Source organism: Muscardinus avellanarius (genome assembly GCF_963383645.1).
Source record: "Muscardinus avellanarius genome assembly, chromosome: 9".
Taxonomy (NCBI): Eukaryota; Metazoa; Chordata; class Mammalia; order Rodentia; family Gliridae; genus Muscardinus; species Muscardinus avellanarius.
The window spans coordinates 72,994,099-73,016,961 of NC_137795.1; the positions used below are offsets into that span (position 1 = coordinate 72,994,099).

The window sequence follows — 22,863 nt, forward strand, 5'->3', positions numbered from 1 at the left end:
AAGCCCTTCTACTTCTGGGCTACACTCCCAGACCTATTTTTACATTTTTATTTGGAAACAGGGTCTCCTAAGCCAGCGCGCGCGGCTGGCTTCGAACCTGCGCGATCCTCCTGTCTCAGCCTCCCAAGCGCGGGGATTACAAGCGTGCGCCACCACGCCCGGCTTGCAATTCTACTTCTAAGTACATATCAAGAGAACTAAAAACACATGTACACACACACACACACACACACACACACACACACACACACACACACAATGTATACAGGAAAGTTCACAATAGTTTTGTTCATAATAGCCCAAGAGTAGAAAAATCCCAAATGTCCACCCATTGATAAATAAACAAAATGGTGGTAAACTTATAAAGTTGAAGCATATTCAGCAATATAAAAATGATATATTGATATATATGTTATGACATGGAATAACCTTGAAAATACCATGCTAAGTAAGAGAATACCATCACAAATGGCCATACAGGTATGATTTCATTCATATGAAATGTCCATAAGAGGCAAATCTGTAGAACTAGAAAGTAGATAAGTATATTCTTGAGCCACGGGGAGTTATAGCTAAGGAATACTGGGTTTCTTTGGGAAGAAATAAAAATGTGCAAGAATTGATTGTGATGATGGATGCATAACTTTGTAAATATACTAAAAGCCACTGAACTCCACAGTTTGAATAGGTGATTGCATAATATCAAGTATGTTCAATAAAGCTGTTAAAAGAGTGATGTCTCTCTAGCAACAAACCCAAGTACTTACCATATAGCCAACAAAGAAAATCCATCTCATGTAAAATAACATGAGCCAATAGTCACTTTTCTAATTTTCATAAAATACTTGAAATATTTTAGTTTTTAGTTGAGGCCATCATGATAGAAAATTACTTCAAGAATGATATTGAACGCTCTGAAATTTTTCATCATTGAGTCAAGAAATCATGATGTTCGTGGTTCTGAAGTGCTTGGTCAACCAAGGTTGAAAACCACCCTGTCTATAATATTTATTCTTTTCTTGTGAAATTTCACAGCTGAAGCAGATCAAAGTCAGTTCTCTTAGAAAACAAGTCTAGGGAGCTTAAGAAGTTACACTAAATCTTACAGCAAGAGACAAGGAAAGAAATGTATCTTAGCAGCAGTCAAAGCTTTCCTTATGAATTATTTGCTTCCATAAATCCAAATCCATTTTGATGACTCTCCCATTAGAGAAACACAGTCACCACTGCAAACTGTCAGATGCTGCTGCTTTATAGAGCGATTGAACTTTATGCTCTCTGCTGCATTTCTGTGATTATCCATACCAGCTCAGGGGCAGAAGATGTTTGGTCCTTCTCTTCTCCCTTAACAGGGCCTGTGAACCAGGAAGAACTGGTAAAGTACAGCTAGAAGAGAAGGGCTGATGGCTGGAAATGTGACTACTGAGATGTTTCATCTAAAGTTGGTATTCCTTGTATATTCATTCTCTAAAACTCATGTGTAGCCATTCTTTCTAAAACTCAAAAAGCTATCTTTCAAATGTGTTCTCCACACCTATTTTTAAACTTCACATTTTTGGAGATCGATTTGATTTTTTGAAGACCAAGGTCTTAAAACAGTGCCCTGTTTTATAAATTCTATCTGCAGTGTTGCCCCCTGTATTTAAAAATTTTAAACTCTGTCTCTAAACTCTGTCCATTATTTGATGGCAAACAATGGACCTGTGGGAGGGTAAGGGTGATGGTATTGCTTAGGGTTGAAACCAAGTCCAAACAGAGTTTAGCTGAGCCAGCCTTCAGGCCATACCTGGCCCACCACCCTCATTTATAGTCCCTGTCACAGACCACATCGGAGAACCAAAGTTAAGGTTTATTCATTAAATATAGCCAAACGTAAAATAAAGCTTAACTCTATATTTTAATATTGTTCTACTTAAAGCTTCAAAGGGAAAATATTAAATCATCTTTAATAATAATCACCAAAAGAGACTACACTGTTAAAGTGTTTCATTGGCATTATTTAAGACAGTATTCTCTTGGAAAGTTTGCCAGGAAAACAAGAGTAGTTCATTTAGATGAAAAATCATAAAATTCAAACATCCATACTTGTTTAACATTAATAGAATGTTTTATTTCTGGCTATACTGTGTGTGTGTGTGTGTGTGTGTGTGTGTGTGTGTGTATGTATATATATATATATACATATACATATACATACACATAGTTACACATGGTCTCCTAATTTCCGTAAATCAGATTTCAGCCAAAACCCCTTAGTATTGAGGCCTACTCTGGCCTACTTGATTCTCTTCTTCTCCAAATACATACCCACCTTCTTGCCACCCTAATTAAGTCCATTTATTTTTTATTATTTATTATTTTTGTTTTATTGGGAGTTGAACTCAGGGGTATTCTATCTCTGAACTATATCCACAACAGTATTTTTAATTTTTATCTTGAAGCAAGATCTCACTAAGCTGCTCTTGTCTCTAACCTATGATCCTCCTATCTTAGCCCCCAAGTACTGGATTACAGGCATGCACTGCCACTCCTGTCACATTCCCTTCTTTATATGCCACAAAACTTCTTGTTGTCCCTCGGTACATGCCACTTAATTTCTTCACAAGTGTTCCTTCTCAGCCTTTAATACTTACAATCTCTTTATAACTTTTCCCAGTTTGAATCTGTGATTTAGAGAAGTTTTCCTTCCCTCTCTATGATTCTATTTTTGCAAAGAGTTCACTAACCTAGAAATACCTATTTATAATTTGATAGGGAACTACAGGAGAGAAAGGTTCATATGCTATTCATGTTTGCTTTCCTGCACCTGGCACAGAGTTTGCCATAAAATAGACACTAAGAACCTGCGAGTTCTACTTAATTGAACCTGACTGACACAAACTGAGAAATAAAAAGGCCACCTAATTCCAAATATAAATGGATTACTCTAAAGTTATGTCATGTATTGTCTTTGAATGAACCATCTTCTCTAGAAAACAAAACTATGTGTATATAGTTTATGTATAATACAGCACCTAGGTCTATTCCACTACTGCCATAATGATGTCATATCAGTGCTAACTATTTACAAGTTATATGCTATATAACTGGTACACATTGATACATTGCCAGACAGATACTATAAGAAGACAAGTATTTCCTAGAAATTTGTGCAGACACTGCAGTTTGTAGAAACTGTTCAGGCCCCAGAGTGGCAAACACAGGAAGATGTTTAGACATAAAAGGTTCTTAAAATAAAAGCTCTAAGTTAGAAGGAGGTAGTGTAAGGACTTGTATAATAAGAGCTTTAAAAGAGTTGGCTCTTAATGAACATAAATGTTAGTACAACACTTTCTAAAACCAAATTTTAACATAAGTTTTTGTATAATTCATATTTTAGTTAATCATAATCAAATATATTTCTAAAAGTGTAAATATTATTAACATGACACATTTTAGAATGTATAACCTCCATAATAGCAGATAAATTAGGAAGAATTCTATGTATATGCGTGTTTGCATTTATACATCTATGTATGCACATTTATGCATGTGGCAATGCTTGTGGTGGTATGCTATTATTGTAATTCTATCATAAACTTAAAAATACTTCATAAGTTTTAGAAAATATAGAGGTAAATCAGTTTTAATGCTCAGGAAATAGTTGAATAGCTAACTCTCCTCCAAGTGGAGAAAAAATAGTGTCATTTGGAAGATTTTGACCCATAACACATTAAAGTATAACCATATAAGGTAGTTATACACATGAGATATAGATAACACATACAAATATATGCACATCTATATTGCACTTCAGGAGAGTCAGCCTCAGCATCCACTATACACTTCCTACTCACAGCATCACAAGGCAGGGAAGTCTTGCCAAGAATATTCTCAGGTGTTTTCGCACAAAGGAATTTGGAACACACAGTCCTACTTAAAAAGTCACACCTCCAGCACTTCCAGCAAGGCAAAGATATGCACAATCACAAATAAAAATAAACTCTAAGGCAGAATGTCTCTCTATTAAAAAAAAAAAACAACCCTATACTTTGAATAAGCTTGCCAACAGTGAGGCTGACGAATTGACAATTTTGCTGTTGACTCTGACAGCAGGTAGAAAACAGAGCAACATCAGATGTATAGTGGTTCAGATACATGTATACAGGTCCAATCCAAAAGAACCAAAATTAAGAAGGAGAGGATGCAGGGCACAGTCTGTTCCAATGAGGCAACATTACAGTTCACACCTAGACCACACCCAAGCAAGAGTTACTACCTGTGGAGTATTGTTTATGGCAGGCAATATTGATCCCTACAGGTAGTTACTAAATATCCTACCTAAGGTATGGCTAAGGAACAAGAAGCAAAGAGAAATTAGAGGTTACATTCTTAGTAACTCACAAACTTAGGTCAAGACTTCTCCATTCTTGGCTCAAAAGTCTATTCTTGAATGTCTCATTTTATTATAATTAGACATGCAAATGCACATGTGTCATACTTAATGATCATTCCAACCTATTGATTCACTTCTTTGCACTAATTTCTTTTCCACTACCAGGGGAAAGTATTTGATGCGTAGACCTCTGTGACAATGACAATGGCACTCTCTGATGTTGGTGGAGAAAATAAAACTAACCCTTTATAATGTGACTCAAATAAGAATGTGTCCTGATGTCACTTTTAATAGGCCCACCATATAGCGTACCTTCAGCCACATTCATCTACAACACTGAGAATGTCCTGTGATTGGGACTGTCATCATAGTCCAAGGAATGAGTTGTTGTTCAGATCCTGCGACACACTTAGAAAGCCCTATACTGGTTAAATTATTTAAGCTACAGAATCAATGTCTATGCTGCAAGCATTTGCTTGTGGAACTTCGTTTTCCATCAAGGTCTTTCTATAGTTCTGAGTAAACTGCTTCAGTGGTGTGCTGTGCTTCTACCTCTATGCACACAAAGGCTCCACTTCAGAGTCATTGTTCAACTGTCTCTTTTCTGAGGATGCTTAACACATCCTGTTGATAGAGAGATTTAAGTAGCAAGTTGCTTAGACAACATTCCAGGGCTTAACTACAGTGGACCTCCACTGCTTCTCAAAAGGTCAGGAGGATATTTCTCCTCCACTTTTTCCTAGCCATGGCTTCCAATATGCAAAAGTAAGAAAAAGTGGATGCACAACTACATGTTTTATTAACTATAGTCAAATCAGGGAGACAATAGGTGTGTATTGCACTGAGTGTGGAACAAGGACTCTTGTTTCTTGTTGGTGGTGACACACAATGGTACAGATACCTTAGAAGAGAGTTGAATTTTTCTTACTAAAATGAACATACTCTTACTATAAGGATTCAACGGCATGCTCCTTGATATCTATCTAAATAAGTTGAAAATGTACATCCATACAAAAATATGCACATTCATAACTTGGGAGCAACCAAGACATCTTCCAATAGATGAATGGATAAGCAAACTATAATATACCCAGAGAATAGAATATTGTTCAGTGATAAAAATAAATTGATTATCAAATTATGAACAGACATGGAGAAAAACCAATTGCTTTTTGCTAAGTGCATAAAGCCAATTTAAAAAGGCTACATATTATATGATTTCAACGAAAAAACCTAAGTATGAAGACAGTAAAACATTAGTTATTGTAAGGGACTTAGTGGAGGAAGTGAGGGATAACTAAGTAAAGCATAGGTTTTTATGACAGTGAAATTATTCTATCAAATACTGTAATTGTAGGCAAAGTATAGTGTTTATATATTTATCAAAACCTGTAAAATGTGCAATATGAAAAGTTATTCTTAATGTAAACTATGGGGTTTAGTTAATAATGTCTCAGTAATAGTTCATCAGTTGCAACAAATATACCACACTAAAGCAAGATTATAATAAAGAGAAAAATCAGAAAGAATGGGGGATAGAAGAGAATTTAATACTTTCTGATTTATTTCTATAACCCTGAAACTGCTTCAAAAACATCTGTTAAAACAAATTTATTGTTTGCCAATTTTCTCTCCTTGCTTTAAGTCTTAGTTTCTCCCCAATTTTTAGCAGTCATGCATAGTTGCTCCTTAATAGTCATACAAAGTATGACTCCATGCACCTTTCATCTCTGACATCTCCTATGACTTAGACCCACTTTCCAATCTTACTCTACATCATGTGTCTTTGAAAATTATGGTCCAAATAAAAGGACCCTGTTTGTGTTTTTCCCATCTGTCTTTGTTTCATTTCCTTCCCCATAATATAACCCAATGCAATAAAATGAAACCAATAAAAAACCCACCTAAAGATTATGATTTTATATACTAAGATATGAAAAATATCAGTTACCTCAATACGGAAAAGATGTAACAGCATCTTTTAAGTAGATATATATCGAAGGCAATGAACATGTACTTTTTAGTATAATTGTTCCAAATCTTGCCATGTTTTTCTCATCCTATTGATATAACCAATATGCTCTTGTTATATCACTTCCTCTAAATATAAACTTACTGCTTAGGAACTTGAAAACTAAACACATTTTTTAAAATTCCACCATGTAAAGTTCTGATGAAGAAACTTTAAAAAGATTTCTACCTTATGACTCACTGACACCTCTAACTCTCACTCTGTGATGTTCTTGTGATCAGAAAGATATATTTTCTCAAAGGCTACTTCACCAATGTGTCTTTCATTAAAGACTTTTTAATTAATATCATGTGCTCATATATATGTATATATTGGTGGTACTGGGGTTCCTGGAAGCCCTTCTACCTCCAGGCTACACTCCCAGACCTATTTCATACTTTTTTTTATTTTTGGAAACAGGGTCTCTTAAGCCAGCACAGCTGGCTTCGAACCTGCACGATCCTCCTGTCCCTGCCTCCCAAGAGTGGGGATTACAAGCGTGCGCTACCATGCCCGGCTGTGCTCTTATATTAAGGCAGCTTATTCTATATATCACCTGAGCTTTATTTTCTCCTGAAAAAAAATAAACAAACAAACAGTAACTGTCTTTCACCAGTCAGAATGTCAACATCTTAGCCCAATATTACCATTGGGCTAAGTACTCTATATAGCAATAATGCATAGTAGAAAATATGTGTTATATGCAACCCTATAAAATTTTTAATCTTAGTCTTGATTGGGTCTTCTTTAATCTTCTAAGCCATGAAGCTACTTATAATTTTCAAAAAGGAGGGATCTAATTTACCACAGTTCCATTAACAATATGAAAGCTTCACAAAACTACCTGAGTGACTTTTTCATACAAATGAGTTTTGAGTACTACCTGTGCTGTATACATAAAGAAGAGAAGAAGGACAAGCCATCAACTATAGTGTTTTGAAATTTTGATCAATCACCTAGGAAGTAAAGACAAACAATGCATAAATCCCAAACAATTCTACTTTAATTTGGAAGTGGCAGGTGACAATGTCAATTTCAGGAATACACAATTGGATGGGAGGCTGAGACAGGAGGATCACAGGTTCAAGACCAGTCTTAGCAATTTAGCAAGACTCTCACAACCTAATGAGACCCTGTTTAAAAACAAACAAAACAAAAATTTTAAAAAGGACTGGCAGTATAGCTTGGATGTCGAACATGCCTGGGTTCAATCCCCAGTACCACGAAGAGAAAGAAAAAAATAATAAAAGAATGTAAAATTTAAGATTCTTGAGAAATTCCTTGAGACTCAATTCATAATAGAGTATACAAAGTTCTATTTACATAATTAACCTTGAATTTACTGTTCTTAATATTTTTGTGATCTTTAATAAATCCTGTCTACATATAAGTGTCAAACTAATAAAAAGACAGGCCTATAATAACTCCTCTTTCTAGACTTGTTTGGTTCTCATTGTGTCCCTTAGTTAGAATGGACAAGATAAATGTGTTGTGCCAGAGGAATTCCCATAGGTATGTCAGATTTAGCTTAAGAAAAGATAAAGAGGAAGGGAACTAATAATTTTTAATGTCTAATATACTTAGAGTACTGCACCAGATATCTACTCCTGCTAGAGCTTCATAAGTACCCGTTTACTTCAGAATTCCTTAATTTTCTTAATTTCCTCTTTATTTTATTTTTAAATTGGTGCATTGTAACTTTATATCATGATAAAAATTCAGAGTGATAGAGACATATATGCATATAGCTTCCTCCCGGCTTCCACCCCACTCCTGTACTCTCCCTATGAACAAGATAGAGATTGGCATTGATAAATTTGTGTACATACATCATGTCCTTTAAGTATTTCCCTTATTGGGTCTCCTTCTCCCATCCCACCTCCCTCAGATAGGTCCCCTCCTGCACTTCACTAAGATTTCTTCTCATTTGTCTGGAGTCCTTCCTGTGACTCAATTTCTCCCTATCTGCCACATATTAGAAAAAAATTTAGCCTTTTACTTTTTGTTACTGTGTAACCTCATATGGCATAATATTCTCAAATTCCAACCATTTCCCTGCAAATAACGTAATTGTGTTCTTCTTTATGCCTGAGTAGAATTCCATTGTTTGTATATCCCACGTTTTGTAATATATTCATCTGTTGATGGATACATAAGGTGGTTTCACAATTATGGATTATTCTGCTACAAACATAGATATGCATACGTTACTATGAAGTCTGGTTTCAATTATTTTGGGTAGATACCCAGGAGCCTCAGGAATGGTATTACTAGATCATATAGTAGGCTCCTTCCCATTCTTCTGAGGACCCTCCACACTAATTTCCAAAGTGGTTGCACTAATTTGCAATTCCTCCAACAATGTATCAGAGTTCCTACTTCTCCACATCTTCTCCCACCTTTATTACTATTTGTGTTTTAATGATTGTCATTCAAATTGGGGTTAGGTGAAATTTAGAGTATTTTTTGTTTATTTTTGTTATTAGAGAAATTTGTTTGGCATCTCTGATAATGATGTTTAACATTTCTTCATATATTAATTGGCCATTTGTATTTATTTCATCTTTTGTGAAGTGTCTATTTAGTTCACTTGTCCATATTTTGATTGTTATTTTTTATTTATTCTTTTGCAGTACTGGGGATGGAACCCAGGGGCATTTTACCTCTGAGAGACACCTCCAGCCCTATTTTTATTCGTTATTTTGAAACAGGGTCTCACTGAGTTGCAAAGGGCCTCACTAAGTAGCTGAGGCTGGTCATAAAACCCAAATCCTGTTGTTTCAGCCTCCCAAATGCTGGGAATTGTGTTATTTGTTTTCATGGAAGTCTTTCTAAGTAACTTGACTAATCAGGTAGAGGTTGGAATGAAGCTATGGTTTTTCTGATCCCAGAGTCCATGTTCTTTCTATTCTGCAACATTTAATTCCCTATAGTTTGTTGGAGCATCTAGCACTTTGATTAACTGTATCAATTTATAATTGCTAGCACATGAACTGAATAAGAAAGGAGATGCTTTGGAGAGAGCTAATGCATTTTACTAGACCTGATCCAGGTCATAAAATTAATTGCCATATTATTATATAACAGAATGAAAAGAATCACTTAATGAACTTCTAATATGTATCAGGAACTCTACTGTATATTACTTACATTACCATCTCTCTTCTCAGAAAACTCCTATGAACTACACATGAAACCATATCAGAGATGATAAAGATATTTAATGAGATGAAAATAATTTTGTAGGTAACATGAATAGAATATATACCACTGATGATGGAATAATCTTGGCACGCACCCTCTACCCACTCTTCTCTTTTTCTCCATCTAGTGAGCAAATTATCTCTCGTTCTAAACAAAGGCGAGTTTTAAGCACAACTGAATTAACTAGAAACACTTGTTTTAAGATAATGCCCTCTGCAATTTAGTGAGACCTTGTTTCAAAATAAAAAATAAAATTTAGGTCTGGGGGTGTATCTGGGAGGTAGAATGTGCCTGGGTTCCATTCCCAGTTCCAAAAACCAAACAAATAAAAAAGTGTTTCATGTGAGAAGTATTCTCCTTGAGAGATAAATAGCTTCATCACTCGAATTCTGAAAAATAGCTAATATGACAGATGCCAATAAAAGTTCAATGTACAGTGCTTTTTGTCCAATTCATGCTAAGTCAATCAACCACATTTTTCCTCAATCCACTGACACTTTTTTTTTTTTTTTTTTTTGGTGGTACTGGGGTTCCTGGAAGCCCTTCTTCCTCCGGGCTACACTCCCAGACCTATTTTATATTTTTGAAACAGGGTCTCTTACGCCAGCACGGCTGGCTTTGAACCTGCGCGATCCTCCTGTCTCCGCCTCCCAAGCACGGGGATTACAAGCGTGCGCCACCACGCCCGGCTCCACTGACACTTTTAACACAGAATTCTAGGTGAAGCTGGGAATGGTGGCACATGTCTGTAATCCCACTTGTTGGGAGGTGGAAACAAGAACATGGTAGGTTCAAAGCCAGACTCAACAACTTAGCAAGGCTCACAGCAACTTAATGAGACCCTGTTTCCAAATAAAAAAATAAAATAGGTATGGGGGTATAGCTTGAAGGTAGAATGCCCCTGAGTTCAGTCACCAGCATTGCCCCCCCCCCATATATACATATACACACACTGGCAAAGTGTTGTTAGGTGAACATAACTAATTGTAATAATTACGAAAATAATCTTATATTCTAAATAATAAAAATATAAAACTCTTAGCTGGTCATGGTGGTGCACACCTGAAATTCCAATTGAGAGACTGGGATAGAAGGATCCAAGTTTGAGGCAGCCTCAGCAACTTAGTGAGATCCCATTTTTGTTTCTTTATCTGAGGTACTGGGGATTGAACCCAGGGGCACTTTGCCTCTGAGCTATACTCCCAGTCCTATTTTTCATTCTTTATTTTGAAAGGGTCTCACAAAATTACAGAGGCCTCACTAAGTAGCTGAAACTGGCCATGAATCTGTGATCCTGTCTCAGCCTTCCAAGTGCTGAGCTTACAAGTGTGTGCCACCACATCTGGCTAATGAGACCCCATTTCAAAATAAAATATAAAAAGAGCTGGAGATATAGCTTGGAGGTAGAATATTCCAAGTTCAATTTCCATTACCAAAATAAATAAATAAATGTCTCTACCACTTAACAGCTATGTTATTCATTTTACATAATGTAAGCATTGTATCTCCATATAAAGATCTTTTATAACTATTCACCAAAATATAAGCTATTAATTCAAATAACTGTGACAAAAACTGCTGAAATTTTAACTCTGTATTTAATAAATATTTCTCATTATTTTAAATTGCAAAGTAACAACTAAAGTGTGGTTGAAAGACTTAAATACTACTTGTATATCCTACTAACTCAATATGTTTTCCACTATATTGTTTACTAATCAATCAAGCTTAGATGTATACCTTAAATGTCCTTTCTCCAAACACTATTACCTTACCAATTTCTTATTTTGTTAAATCTTTTCTGAAGAATTTGACAATCTCTTTCCTCTACTTTCTGAGTTTGTTTAGTTTTTTTTTTTTTTTTTGCCACTTGTTCCCTTAATGAAACATCTCTTCCACTTAATGTCTATTACTATTTTCCTTGGACCCTTCTCAGCCACTTTCACTAGTTTCTCTTCCAGGTGGCCCTTCAAAATCTCAATATTCTCTGTGAAGTATCCTGTCTCCAATGTTCAGTATTTTCTTCTTTTAATGAACTCTTTCATTACCATAGCTTGAAATATATTTATTAAGCTCCAAGCTTACACCTTCAGCATAACTTTCTCCTAATCACTCATTTGCTAATTTTCACATTAGAGATATTCATCTGAATAGATCACTGCTATCTCAAGGTTAATATATCTGAATTAAACTAATATTTATCTTCCCAATCTTAAGACATGTGTTCTTCCTTCTTTCATACTGTCTTCAACTTGACCTCTTGGGTGCAGGCATAACAAAGATCTTGATGGCATTAGATTTTATTTTCTTTGGAGAGCACAGTATCACCCTAAATCTGAGTTAGCACTTCTTCAATGTGATGTCAAGCCATCTTCCACTTACACCCAGTGTAACTTCTTTGGTACTAATCTATTCCCATTTGTCTCTTAGTCACTAAAATTACTGGCCAACAGACTCTAGATTCATCTTTCTTCATTCTAAGCAAACAGTATGTCAATCTTCCTTCAAAGTTTCCAATAGTTTCCATTTGATTACAGGTGAGATTTCAACACCTTTTCTACACTTAGAAAGTTTTCTTACAATCTGATCCCAATTCTTTTCATTGTTATTAAATATTTTTATTCTTAACAAACATTCTGGGCTTGAGCTTCAGTAGACCACTGCTTTCAATATTTAGAAATACTACCACATCTTTCATTTTTATGTTCTCTCTTTCCTCTGACTTCCTTTCCTCCCTCAGTAAAAAGGCAACTCCTCTTTCAAGATCAAGATCAGACATTAGCTCCTCCTCATGCCTCTTATCAGCTACAGAAGTTCTCCATACTCATAATGTTCTATTCATGAGTATGGTATGCCATGTTGTAATTGTTGTGTATTCACAGTGTTAGTTAAATGTAAATTTCCCTAGGGCAGGGATGTCAACAGCCCATTTGGCCTTTATCAAGGTGACCAGTAAGTACAGACTGAAGGTCCTTAATACTCTGATTTTGAGTCAATGTAAAACTTTCATATATTATATATATATATATATTACAAAGATTATATATTTTATATATTATACATTATATATCAAGTATAAGTTATATGCATTATATATAATGTGTATATAATATATATACAAATGTACATATGTGTTTATCCATGATGTATGTGTTTGTAAATGTACTGATTATATATATATATATGGAGTACTTTAGGGCTAAAAGTACCTTTTCTATCACCTTTTCTAATCATTTAATATTACCTAGAACCAAAATTATTAGATGACTTTGCCAAAGCCCTATAACATATTAATGACAGTTAAAGTTCCCATCTCAGCTCTTCAACCAGTGTAACTTCCAATCCAACCTTATCATTAATGTGATTCCCTATAAACTTCAGTACTGAAACCAAGCTCACCTCACTGGAACAGACATCCAGAACCATTAGCCTTTTTATATCAGTTCTCCTCCTGCCTTTTTCTTTTCATTTAAATTTATCTGCCTCTTTATTTTCATCAAGTGGTAAACACTTAAGATTTTGTCACCTCTATCTTGTCATTTACAATGTGTTTCTTTTACAGATTTTCTGATTCCTCTGAGAACTATGCTCAACTACTTTATAGATACAATGAAGTCTCTCCTTTCCTCTAGAGGAAAAAGAAAAGAAAATTAAATGGTCATTATTCTGCTCCTCTAGTACAGTTCCATATGTCCCCCTCCCAATAAATCAAGGATCCCTAGAGATTACATTGTCATTCTCCACATACCAGCTTCTATTTTTCAAATTACTCTACAGTTTACAAATTACTTTCTCATAACTCATTCATTTGGTTTTCACAACATGGGGGAGAGCTAAAAGAAGGTATTATCACATTTTTATGCAGTTGAGAAAAGTAGGGATCAAAAGTTAAGTGAACTGCCAACATCCCTGCAGCTAGCGAAAGCTGAAACTGGCACTTGAATCAAGGTCTCCATCTCTGTGCTCCTGAGAGCTTTCCACTATTTTAAGCTGTTTATTGGCCTGTGTTCTCACCATGACATTTATGTTGACATATATTGGCACCTCAGATGCAGCACAGTACATGTTTTCTACACTCTTTTCAGTCTGAATTACTGCCTGGCTCTTCTTACTTTTATAATACAAATTTCAATGAGGCAAGGACTGTTTATCCAACATATATGTATCTGAGACACTCTTACCCATCCTCTAAATAATACCATTTAATAGTAAGTTACAGTTGGATTAGTGTTTGTCACTGAGATTGAGCTTTAGAAAAGTTAAACCAGTTTCAACCCTTTGTTACAAACTGAAATAAATTAACTTGATTTCATCTGCATTCATTAATCAATCAATTCCAAAGTGTTAGCAAGAATGATTTCGCTATTTAAAGTATGTGTGGGAGCATGCATTTCAAACAAGATTCCAAGACAAATTCTGTGTTTCCACTTTGAGTTTCTTGTTAATCTTCTAGTGTGCTGGACAGGTGTGATTTCATTAAAACCCAGGGTATCCGTGCAATAATAATGGTAGACAGATCTGTCTCTTAGGAGCTGCCAGGCAGAGATGGGCTGAAGCCAAGAAAGAGCCCCACTCTAACTTGTTTGCAATTCCATGCTAAATATGGACTTTCCTTTCTAAGGGTCCCTCTCAATGCTTAGACACTGCCCCTGCCACGGGACTCTTCAATCATCCCCCAGCTCTGAGCGAAGGCAGTGAGCCTTGCCCACTTTCTTCCTATGAAATGTGAGTCTCCGGCTTGCTCCTGGGCTCCTTGGTGGCCGGTGAAGGCTGGCTGCAGGGAAGAGTTGGACCCCTCCTCACTGGGCATTGTTTTTCTGCCTGTCAGGGCTTCACCAGGGCTCCCAAACACTTTGCAGGCAGGGAGGTGCTGAGGGGGCAGTGCCTTGTTGCTTTTTTTTTTTTTTTTTTCGGTTGTTTGGGAAAAAAAAAAAAAAGCAAAAGAATTCCCGAGAAAAGAAAAGTTTAAAAAGCAACATCCTAACAATTGTGGACTTTAAAAATCACTGCAATTCACTCTTTTCAAACGGGAGCTTTCCACCGCGTTCCCGTGCGGGACTCGGAGCCCTTAACCTTTGACTGTTCTGTTCCAGTTGTCCTCTCCTGGCTGGTTTCCGAGTGCCCCACATATCACAAAGCTATGCTTAAATCCAACTCTCCATCTGCATATAGAGCGCTGAACACACTGCGCAACTACAGACAAAATAAAGACGCGGGCTAACCAGTTCGCGTGTTCTCTGCTAGGTCTGTATTTTAGAAACTCCTAGTAGACAGCGAATCCAGAGGTTAAAAACATTGCACTTTATCATACTTTATCATGAGAAGTGCAGCGCTGCCCTCATTAACTCCAGAGTGCTGCAGGAGAAATGTCATTGCCATGACTCACTATTGCTTCTCGGTTGTTGTGTTGTTCTCTCCTAATAGCTTCGGACATGACCTAATTCGCTTGCAGGAATCATACTTTTTTTTGTTGTTTTTAACCTTAGATGATGCTGGGTTCCAGCATCATCGGACCATCTGAAAGCACAGGGGTCCCTTCAGGAGCCCCACAACTCCTTATCGGGGACCCAGATGTGAGGACGAGGGGAAGGGGCAACTCCGGACCACTTACCAGTCTTCCACAGATAGAGGGTGGGCGCCTCCGCCTCTCCGGGCGCTGCAGCCCCGTGGGCGCCCGGGCACAGGAGCAGGAGCAGCGGCAGCAGCCGCAGGACGCCCCGGCTCGCGCTCGCCCCGCGCCCGGCCCGCAGCCCCATGCCGCCCGCCCGCCGCTCCAGGTCCCGGTCCGCAGCGCGATCGGCGGGGGAATGTGCTCTCTTCCTTCTCGCCACGTCTTCCCCAGGAGTCCCGAAAGCAGAGCTCTTTCCTGCTATTGTTCGCTTGCGATGAAAACGAAGGAAGGAGCGTCTAACACCAGGGAACAATAGCGTCCGCGGTGGCCGTGGGGGATGCAGCGGCCGCCGCCACCGCCGGCGGGGATGCTGCTGCCGCTGCCATCCGCGCGGAGCAGCAGGTCCTAGAGGCGGGGAGGCAGCCGTCCACAGGGGGCCCCAGCTGACTGAGCAGGTCCGCGAGGTCTGGGAGGCGCCGCCAGCTGGAGAAGGAGGAGGGGGGCGTGAGCCGAGAGGAGGGAGAGGGGCTGCGGGCCGGGGGAGGCGAGCGCCAGGGCCTGGAGCGGCGCAGCGGAGGGGACAGCGGCCACCAGGCAGCACCCAGACCCCGCGGGCCCGCCCGGAGAACTCCCGTGCACATGGTGCACGACGAAATATGTTTGGAAGGATACACCAATAAAAAGAATCATCGCCAGGCAGGCTTCAGAATGACGAATAACAGGCATTGAAATTCATCCTCACCCCAGGAGTCAAAAGCTAGGTCTAGCGGTGTGTGATTCTTAGTGCATATTTACACAAAGCACAAGTGCCTATCACTTCTTTTCAAGCCCTGACTTCTGAATTACTTTATGTGAGCAGCTCTGTGTTTATGATCAGATGTGGGCAACAACTTCATGCTGTCCAAACGTGCTTCCACACTTTCTTAAGCGTTGGCTTTAACTTGGAGTAATCCAGTCTAAATATGTGAGCAATGTCAATCCCTGGCAAATTAAAGTGCGTGGTCTTGGTGATAGCCTTTAAAACTGGATTTGGATTTAAGAAGCCAACGCGGTGCTATCTCATCACAGGAATGACATTCACAAGCATTAATCATGCAATTGTATTTCAGGTATGAAGTAAAGTTCTATCCCTCTATCTAATTCTGTTAAAAATAGGCTATGTCTAAGTATCCAGCTAGTTGTGAATGAAATTAAAGGGCAAATTGACTCTCTAATATCGTTTGGATATAAAGTAAATTCTTTAATGAAAATATCCCTGACAGTAATTCCTCTTAATTATTAGTGTAGAAAAATGTCTTTCATAATCGAGGCAAGAGACCACATGGTTTTCTGTCTTTTGTTCTTTGTGTTTTCACTTTCTTATATCAGTAGTAATAGAAGAATGAAGTCAAATGCTTTACACTTTCTCACAAAATATTTTAGTGTTAATTCATTTCCTAGTAAGTAAACCTAAAATAGTATCAAGGCATTTAGCCAATAAAATAATTCAGCAGTCAGAAAGCCAAAGAAAACTCTCCTCATCTGGTTAAACATTTTCTGCCAAATAAAACAACATTTAAAAAGCAGAAAAACTACTTTTATGAATTTACTGCAAGACCCAGCAACCCCAGGGTTTAAAATGAGGAAGCTACTGTTTCTGAAAGAGGAAACCTTCCATAAGGCTTCCCCAGGGACACTTGTCATTTTGCAGAGCCTTCCAGACACAGCCCTTCTGCATGCATTAGATTAACAGCAGGTTTGATCAAATAATTCCCAGGTCCTGCCTGTTTAAGTATTCTGACATCAGAGGAAATTAGCTGTGTTGAAGGTTACAAATTTAGTCTTTGTTTACTTTTCACTCTGTTAGGCCTCTAAGAGGGAATTAAAAGCTCAGAGAGCCCTAGCCCTGTGAGTCTGTGATTAGGAGAGATAAACTAGTGTGGATTACTATTTCTTCACTGGTGAAAAACAGGCAACAATCAAAAGATTATAGGTTGATAAGGATACAAAGAAAGCCTGATCCTACCTAATGTATGGCTCCCTGCAGGCGTACTTCTTCCAATAGTTACACCACAGAAGAAAATAAGACCTGCTATTGCTTCCTGGATTCTGCTCTCTAGGGAGAAACTCTGTATACAATTCTACTCCACAAGGAAGTGTCTTCCTAGCCTGTATGTTTATATTTCTCAGCTACTGTTAGTACACTAAACCTTAGAATCCTCAGTCTCTGGCACTCAGGGAGAAATTCACACTGGAGGTCCTACTCTAAGTGATCTTAAGAAGCACCAAATCAATTCACCAGGTAGAGATTCATTATATTGCAGAGGACAGAGAATGTAAGGAGTCAAGTTAATACAATTTAATGTGCAAGGTAATTACCCAGTCCTTCCAAAAGCTGTCAGATGGCATACTTAATAGTTTAATGTCAAAAAAAAATTTAAGATTCTGATCTTGGTGTTTATCCATTGCCTTTATAATAATTACTCAACTGGTCAAGAGTTTAAACATTAATGTTACAACTTAGAACATTATATAGAAGAAGCAATGTTCCCTTGTAAGGCACCCATGCATATAACACACACATAATCACTTAGTGAAAATATATCTGAACAATGTAATAGAAACTAAGTCATACATTTGTCTCCACCACTGCTACATATCTGTTCCTGTCAAAGCCATTACTGCACTTGAGAACAAAAATGTATGGGTCTCTAAGGAGACAAAAGTGATAGATATGGAGAGAGAGAGAGAGAGAGAGAGAGATACACAGATATATATATATACACAGATACATATATTTAGATACATGTTCCTTTGTGAAAGTGATACTGTCCAGTTGGATAAATCCTATCAATAAAACTGATAGAAGTTAAAAAATAGTAAGACAGAACAATCTTTGTTTTCTAGAATACAATATAAAATAATACACAAATGTTTAATGACATAATGTCAAAATTTAGTCATGAGAAGTCTCAAGGATACAGATTAAATTGACCATCTGTACAGTCTGCCACAAAGTAACTCATTCATCATTTCTCATGAAGAACTGTTCAAGTATTAATGAGATAGGGCTATAAATGTTTTCCAAACTAATGGATGACAAATGCAAAGCACAATTTTTTTATATTTATAAGTAAGAAAATTCTGAAAAATATCACCTTTATTTCTAATCTTCAGAGAATGAGGGTATATCCATACATGTGGATAAGCTTTCTCTTTTATTAGAACAGAAATATATAAACATACTTCATGACCCTTAAGACATATGGACAATGGCTTTCAGTATTTGAAACAGTGATAAAAGTTCAGTTATTTTATGGACAGAAAAATTTTCATACCATTAGTTTTAATGAATATAAATGAGTGATAAAATATAAACAAAATTATTTTGATAGAACATTAAGCAGGGAAGTACATAGGATGTTTATTTTGAAATAAAAATTTAAAATAAATTCCCCCACATAAATATATCTTGTATACTAAAAAATAAAACAAAACAAAAACCCAAAATAACCCAAAGGAATTCTATTTGTGCATCCTCTAGGTGTCATACTTGACCAAAGTTTGGGTTAGAAAAGAATTATTTTCGGCTTCTTTCTATGCCCTTTTTGACCATACCCATCAAGTTATTAAAAGATAAAACATTTCACTTTTGAGCTTTGTAATATGTAGTCATATATTTTACTTTATTTTCCAATTCTGGCTCTAATATTTTCATCCTCCTTTTTCATTCTAATTCCTTTTTATTTATAACATCTACATTGGTTGGTCAATTTGGTGTGCCAGTTTGCCATTTTATGTGGTAGGATCCATCTCATAGGTGCTCCACTTTATTTTAAATAAAACCTCTTGAGAAACAAACAATATCTCCCACAAATAGTTGGATCCTTATTTTGTGCATTTGGCAAAAATGTACTGTATTTGGGTTGGAATTCTCCAGAGCTTAAGGAATGGGTCACTCATTGTAGGCTTTCCAAGGAGTGAGTATTCCATCCCAGGTACCATGTTGATCGCAGGCATCAATAATCAATAGTACAAGGTAGCAGCAAAGTTGTTTTAAAAATTGACCAGTGGTGACTTGGGAGAATGTATGCAGAAAGAACATCCTGGTCAAATGCAAGGATTTGGAGATTTGACAAGTACAAGAGAATAATATATACGAGGGAAACAGAATTGGCTAGTTACCACTAGCTGTGTTGATATCCTACAGAGGAATAATACAAAGTTCTTAGCTTTTACCAAATAATCAAAAATAAAATATGAATATGAGAATTCTTTTTTTTTGGAAGCTAAAAAGAGACCCTTATCCCTTCAGTAGTAGAACAGATAAACATGAAGACCAAATTGTAAGCTTAATGGCTGATAACTTCAAAGATAACTGAATGATCAACCAAGGTGAGACTGTTAAGCTAAAATCAGGTTACCACTGGGTAAAATCTGGAATTTGATACATGTGATAAGTTTATCTGGGTTAATACCCAATGTTTTTTGTTCCGTAGGCCCCTGTGAACTCTCAAAGCCTTCAGTTAAGACCAACTAAGAGCTGGTGTATCCTTTTACTTGCGTTGTGTCCCCAGGATCAGTCTCAGCTGCCTCTCTTGGCTTGCAGGCTGATAATTAAGGTGCAGTATAAGGGAGCCTAGGACATGACTGGCATGATGGGAGAGCAAAGGACTGCACAGCAAAGGAGCTTCAAGAATTGCCCAGGATCTACTGGTAAGGAGCCTGAAGAGTATTCATTGGAATTGGATTTTGTTTATTTGTTAAAGGAACCATAACATAAAAAAAATTGAAGAAAAAAGGAGTTATTGAGGGGAAGAATTCAAGAAGATGAAAGAGAGTACAAACTGGTTGCTATAGTAATTCCTAGAAGCCCGAGGAATGGGGACATAAAGGACCACACTGGAGCAAGGTGAATATCTAGATTACCAAGGCATATAGGGGAGGAAAGGATTAAAAAACACAGGAATGTTGGCATGATGGAGGCAATACATTATGTAAGGAAAAGAAAGCCCCAGGAAAGGGTTACACTCCTCTCAGGGAGCACACACAGGACACATTAACCCCCAAGGCCATCTACAGAATGTGTTGAGAGGGAAAACATCATCAAGTTCCATGGTGGCACTCTATGTGTCAGCAGTAGGAGAGATGCTCACAAAGGTACAGGTCTCTAATCCACTGGAGTTGGCTTTCGTGCATGACATGAAGTGAGGTTCTAAATTAATTATTTTGCATATGGATATCTGCTACAGTTGGATCTTGAATGTACACCAAAATCCCCCATGTTTTGAAGATATGCTACCTAACTCATGTTGCTATTAGGAGGTAACAGATCTTTAGGAAATGGGGTTTAATGGAAATAAGTTAGGTTATTGAGGTATAACTTTGAAGTGTATTGTGGGTCTAAACCCTTTGATTTTTCCTTTTTCTTCCCAGGTGCTATTAGATGAGCAACTTACACCAGCATGTACTGCCTCCATTATGCTTTGTCAGGCCCAGGTCCAAAAGAAATAGTTGACCAACCATGTACTGAAAACTACAAAACCTTCTGCCTTTTTAGGTGTATTATTTCAGATATTCTGTTACAGTAATAGTAATCTGATACAATATCCAACTGTCCTAGAAAAATGTCTTTAAAATATTAATTTTCTCCCTGAGTTGTCTTGGTACCTTTATTGAAATCATAATAGAAAAACTCAGCCAACTTATCCAAGAGAAACAGAAAATTGACCAAAATTATTAAAATAACAAGTGAGAAAGGAGATATTGCCTCAGACAACATGGAAATCTAGAGAATCGTTATAAGCTATTTTGAAAATGTATACTACAATGAAGTGGAAAATCTAGACCCATATAACTTACCCAAATTGAGCCAAGATGATATAGAAAACCTAAACAGCAAAGAGATTAGAATAGCAGTAAAGAGCACTCCAACGAAAAAAGTCCAGGACCAGACTGATTGTCATTGAGTTCTCTAAGACGCTTGAAGAAGAACTAAGCCCAATATTAATCAAATTATTTTATAAATTATAAAGATAGAATATGCCCAAACTCATTCTATGAATCCAGTGTCAACTCAATAACAAACACAAATAAGCATACATCAAGAAAAATATTGTGCTTGATGGATAGTTTCAGAAAGATATCCTTGAAAGATAAATTTACCATGGATATCACCAATATCCTTGATAAATATATTAAAAATTCTTTAAAAAATACTAAGAATTTATATTAAAAGACAACCCAAAAGTTATATACAATAATCAATTGTCTTTATTCCAGGAATGTAATTCTGGATCAATGTATAAAATTCAATAAATGAAATTCATTACATAAATAGAACTAAGGAAAAAATCATATAATTCTATCAATAGAAGTAGAAAGAGCATTTGGCAAGATTGAATACCCATTCATGTTAAAAAAAACACTGAAGAAGCTGGGTATGGTGATGTAAACATGTAATCCCAGTACTTGGGAGGATGAGATAGGAGAACTGAAGGTTTGAGGTCAGCCTTAATTTGGGAAAGCCCTCAGCAACTTAGTGAGACTCTTGTTTGTTGCGATGAAAGAAAATACTGACTGCTGTTCTGGCAAGTAGCTGGAAGATGGCCCTAAATCCTTGAAGTCCAGTGATGCTGCTATTGTTGATATGGTTCCAAGGAAGCCTACATGTATTGAGAGCTTTTCTGACTGTCTTCTTCGGGATTGTTTTGCTGTTTCTGATATGAGACACACAGTTGCTGTGGGTGTCATCAGAGCCCTGGACGGGAAGGCTGTTGAAGCTGGCAAGGTCACCAAGTTGGCCCAAAAAGCTCAAAAGGCTTAATAAATATTACCCCTAATACCTGCCACCCCAGTCTTAATCAGTGGTAAAAGTAGGGTCTCAGAACGGTTTATCTTAACTGGTCATTTATGTTTAATCATAAAAGACGGGTTAATGATAACAATGCATCATAAAACCTTCAGAAGGAAAGGAAAAAATGTTTTTCAAACCGTGTGTGTGTGTGTGTGTGTGTGTGTGTGTGTGTGTGTTTTAAATTAATAGTTTTTATTTTTATCTATTTTTTGTGTGTGGGTCTGGGGATGGAACCCAGGGGCATTTGACCTCCAAGCTACTTTTTATTCCTCCGAGCCCTATATTTTATTCTTTATTTTGAAACCGGGTCTCACTGAGTTGCAGTGGGCCTCACTAAGTAGCTGAAGCTGTCCCCAAACTGCGATCCTCCAGTCTCAGCCTCCCAAATGCTGGGATTACTAGCATGAGCCACCACACCTGGCTTAAATGATTAGTTTTTAAAATCAGTACTTTTGCTGGTTGTGGTGGCTCAATCCCAGCATTTGGGAGGCTGAGACAAAAGATCAAGGTTCAAGGACAGCCTCTGGTACTACTTAGTGAGGACCTTTGCAACTCAGTGAAACCCTGTTTCCCAATAAAGAATAAAAAATAGGACTAGGGGGTGTAGCTCAGAAGTAGAATGCCCTTGGGTTCCATCACCAGTACCACAAAAAAATAAAAATAAAGTAAAATTAGTACTTTGTAATGGAAACAGCTTGACCAAAAATCTGTCACACAATTTTGAGACCCATTAAAACAAATTTCAATGGGAAAAAAAAAAGATAAAAAGGGCTCAGGGCATAGCTCAGAACAACTCTGGGTTCCACTCCTACTTTTACACACACACA

At 37.2% G+C, this 22,863-nt stretch overlaps 1 protein-coding gene across 1 annotated transcript in view; it reads right to left on the reverse strand.

Annotated features, from left to right (window-relative positions):
• THSD7A (thrombospondin type 1 domain containing 7A) overlaps nt 1-15,346 on the reverse strand; it is a gene marked incomplete at both ends in the record, with an annotated part of 440,777 nt that extends 425,431 nt beyond the window's left edge. Inside the window, one exon of the mRNA XM_080701061.1 lies at nt 15,202-15,346. Within this exon, the coding sequence (XP_080557187.1) occupies nt 15,202-15,346 (145 nt within the window). The remainder of the gene's footprint in view (nt 1-15,201) is intronic.
• Nucleotides 15,347-22,863: the final 7,517 nt, after the last annotated feature.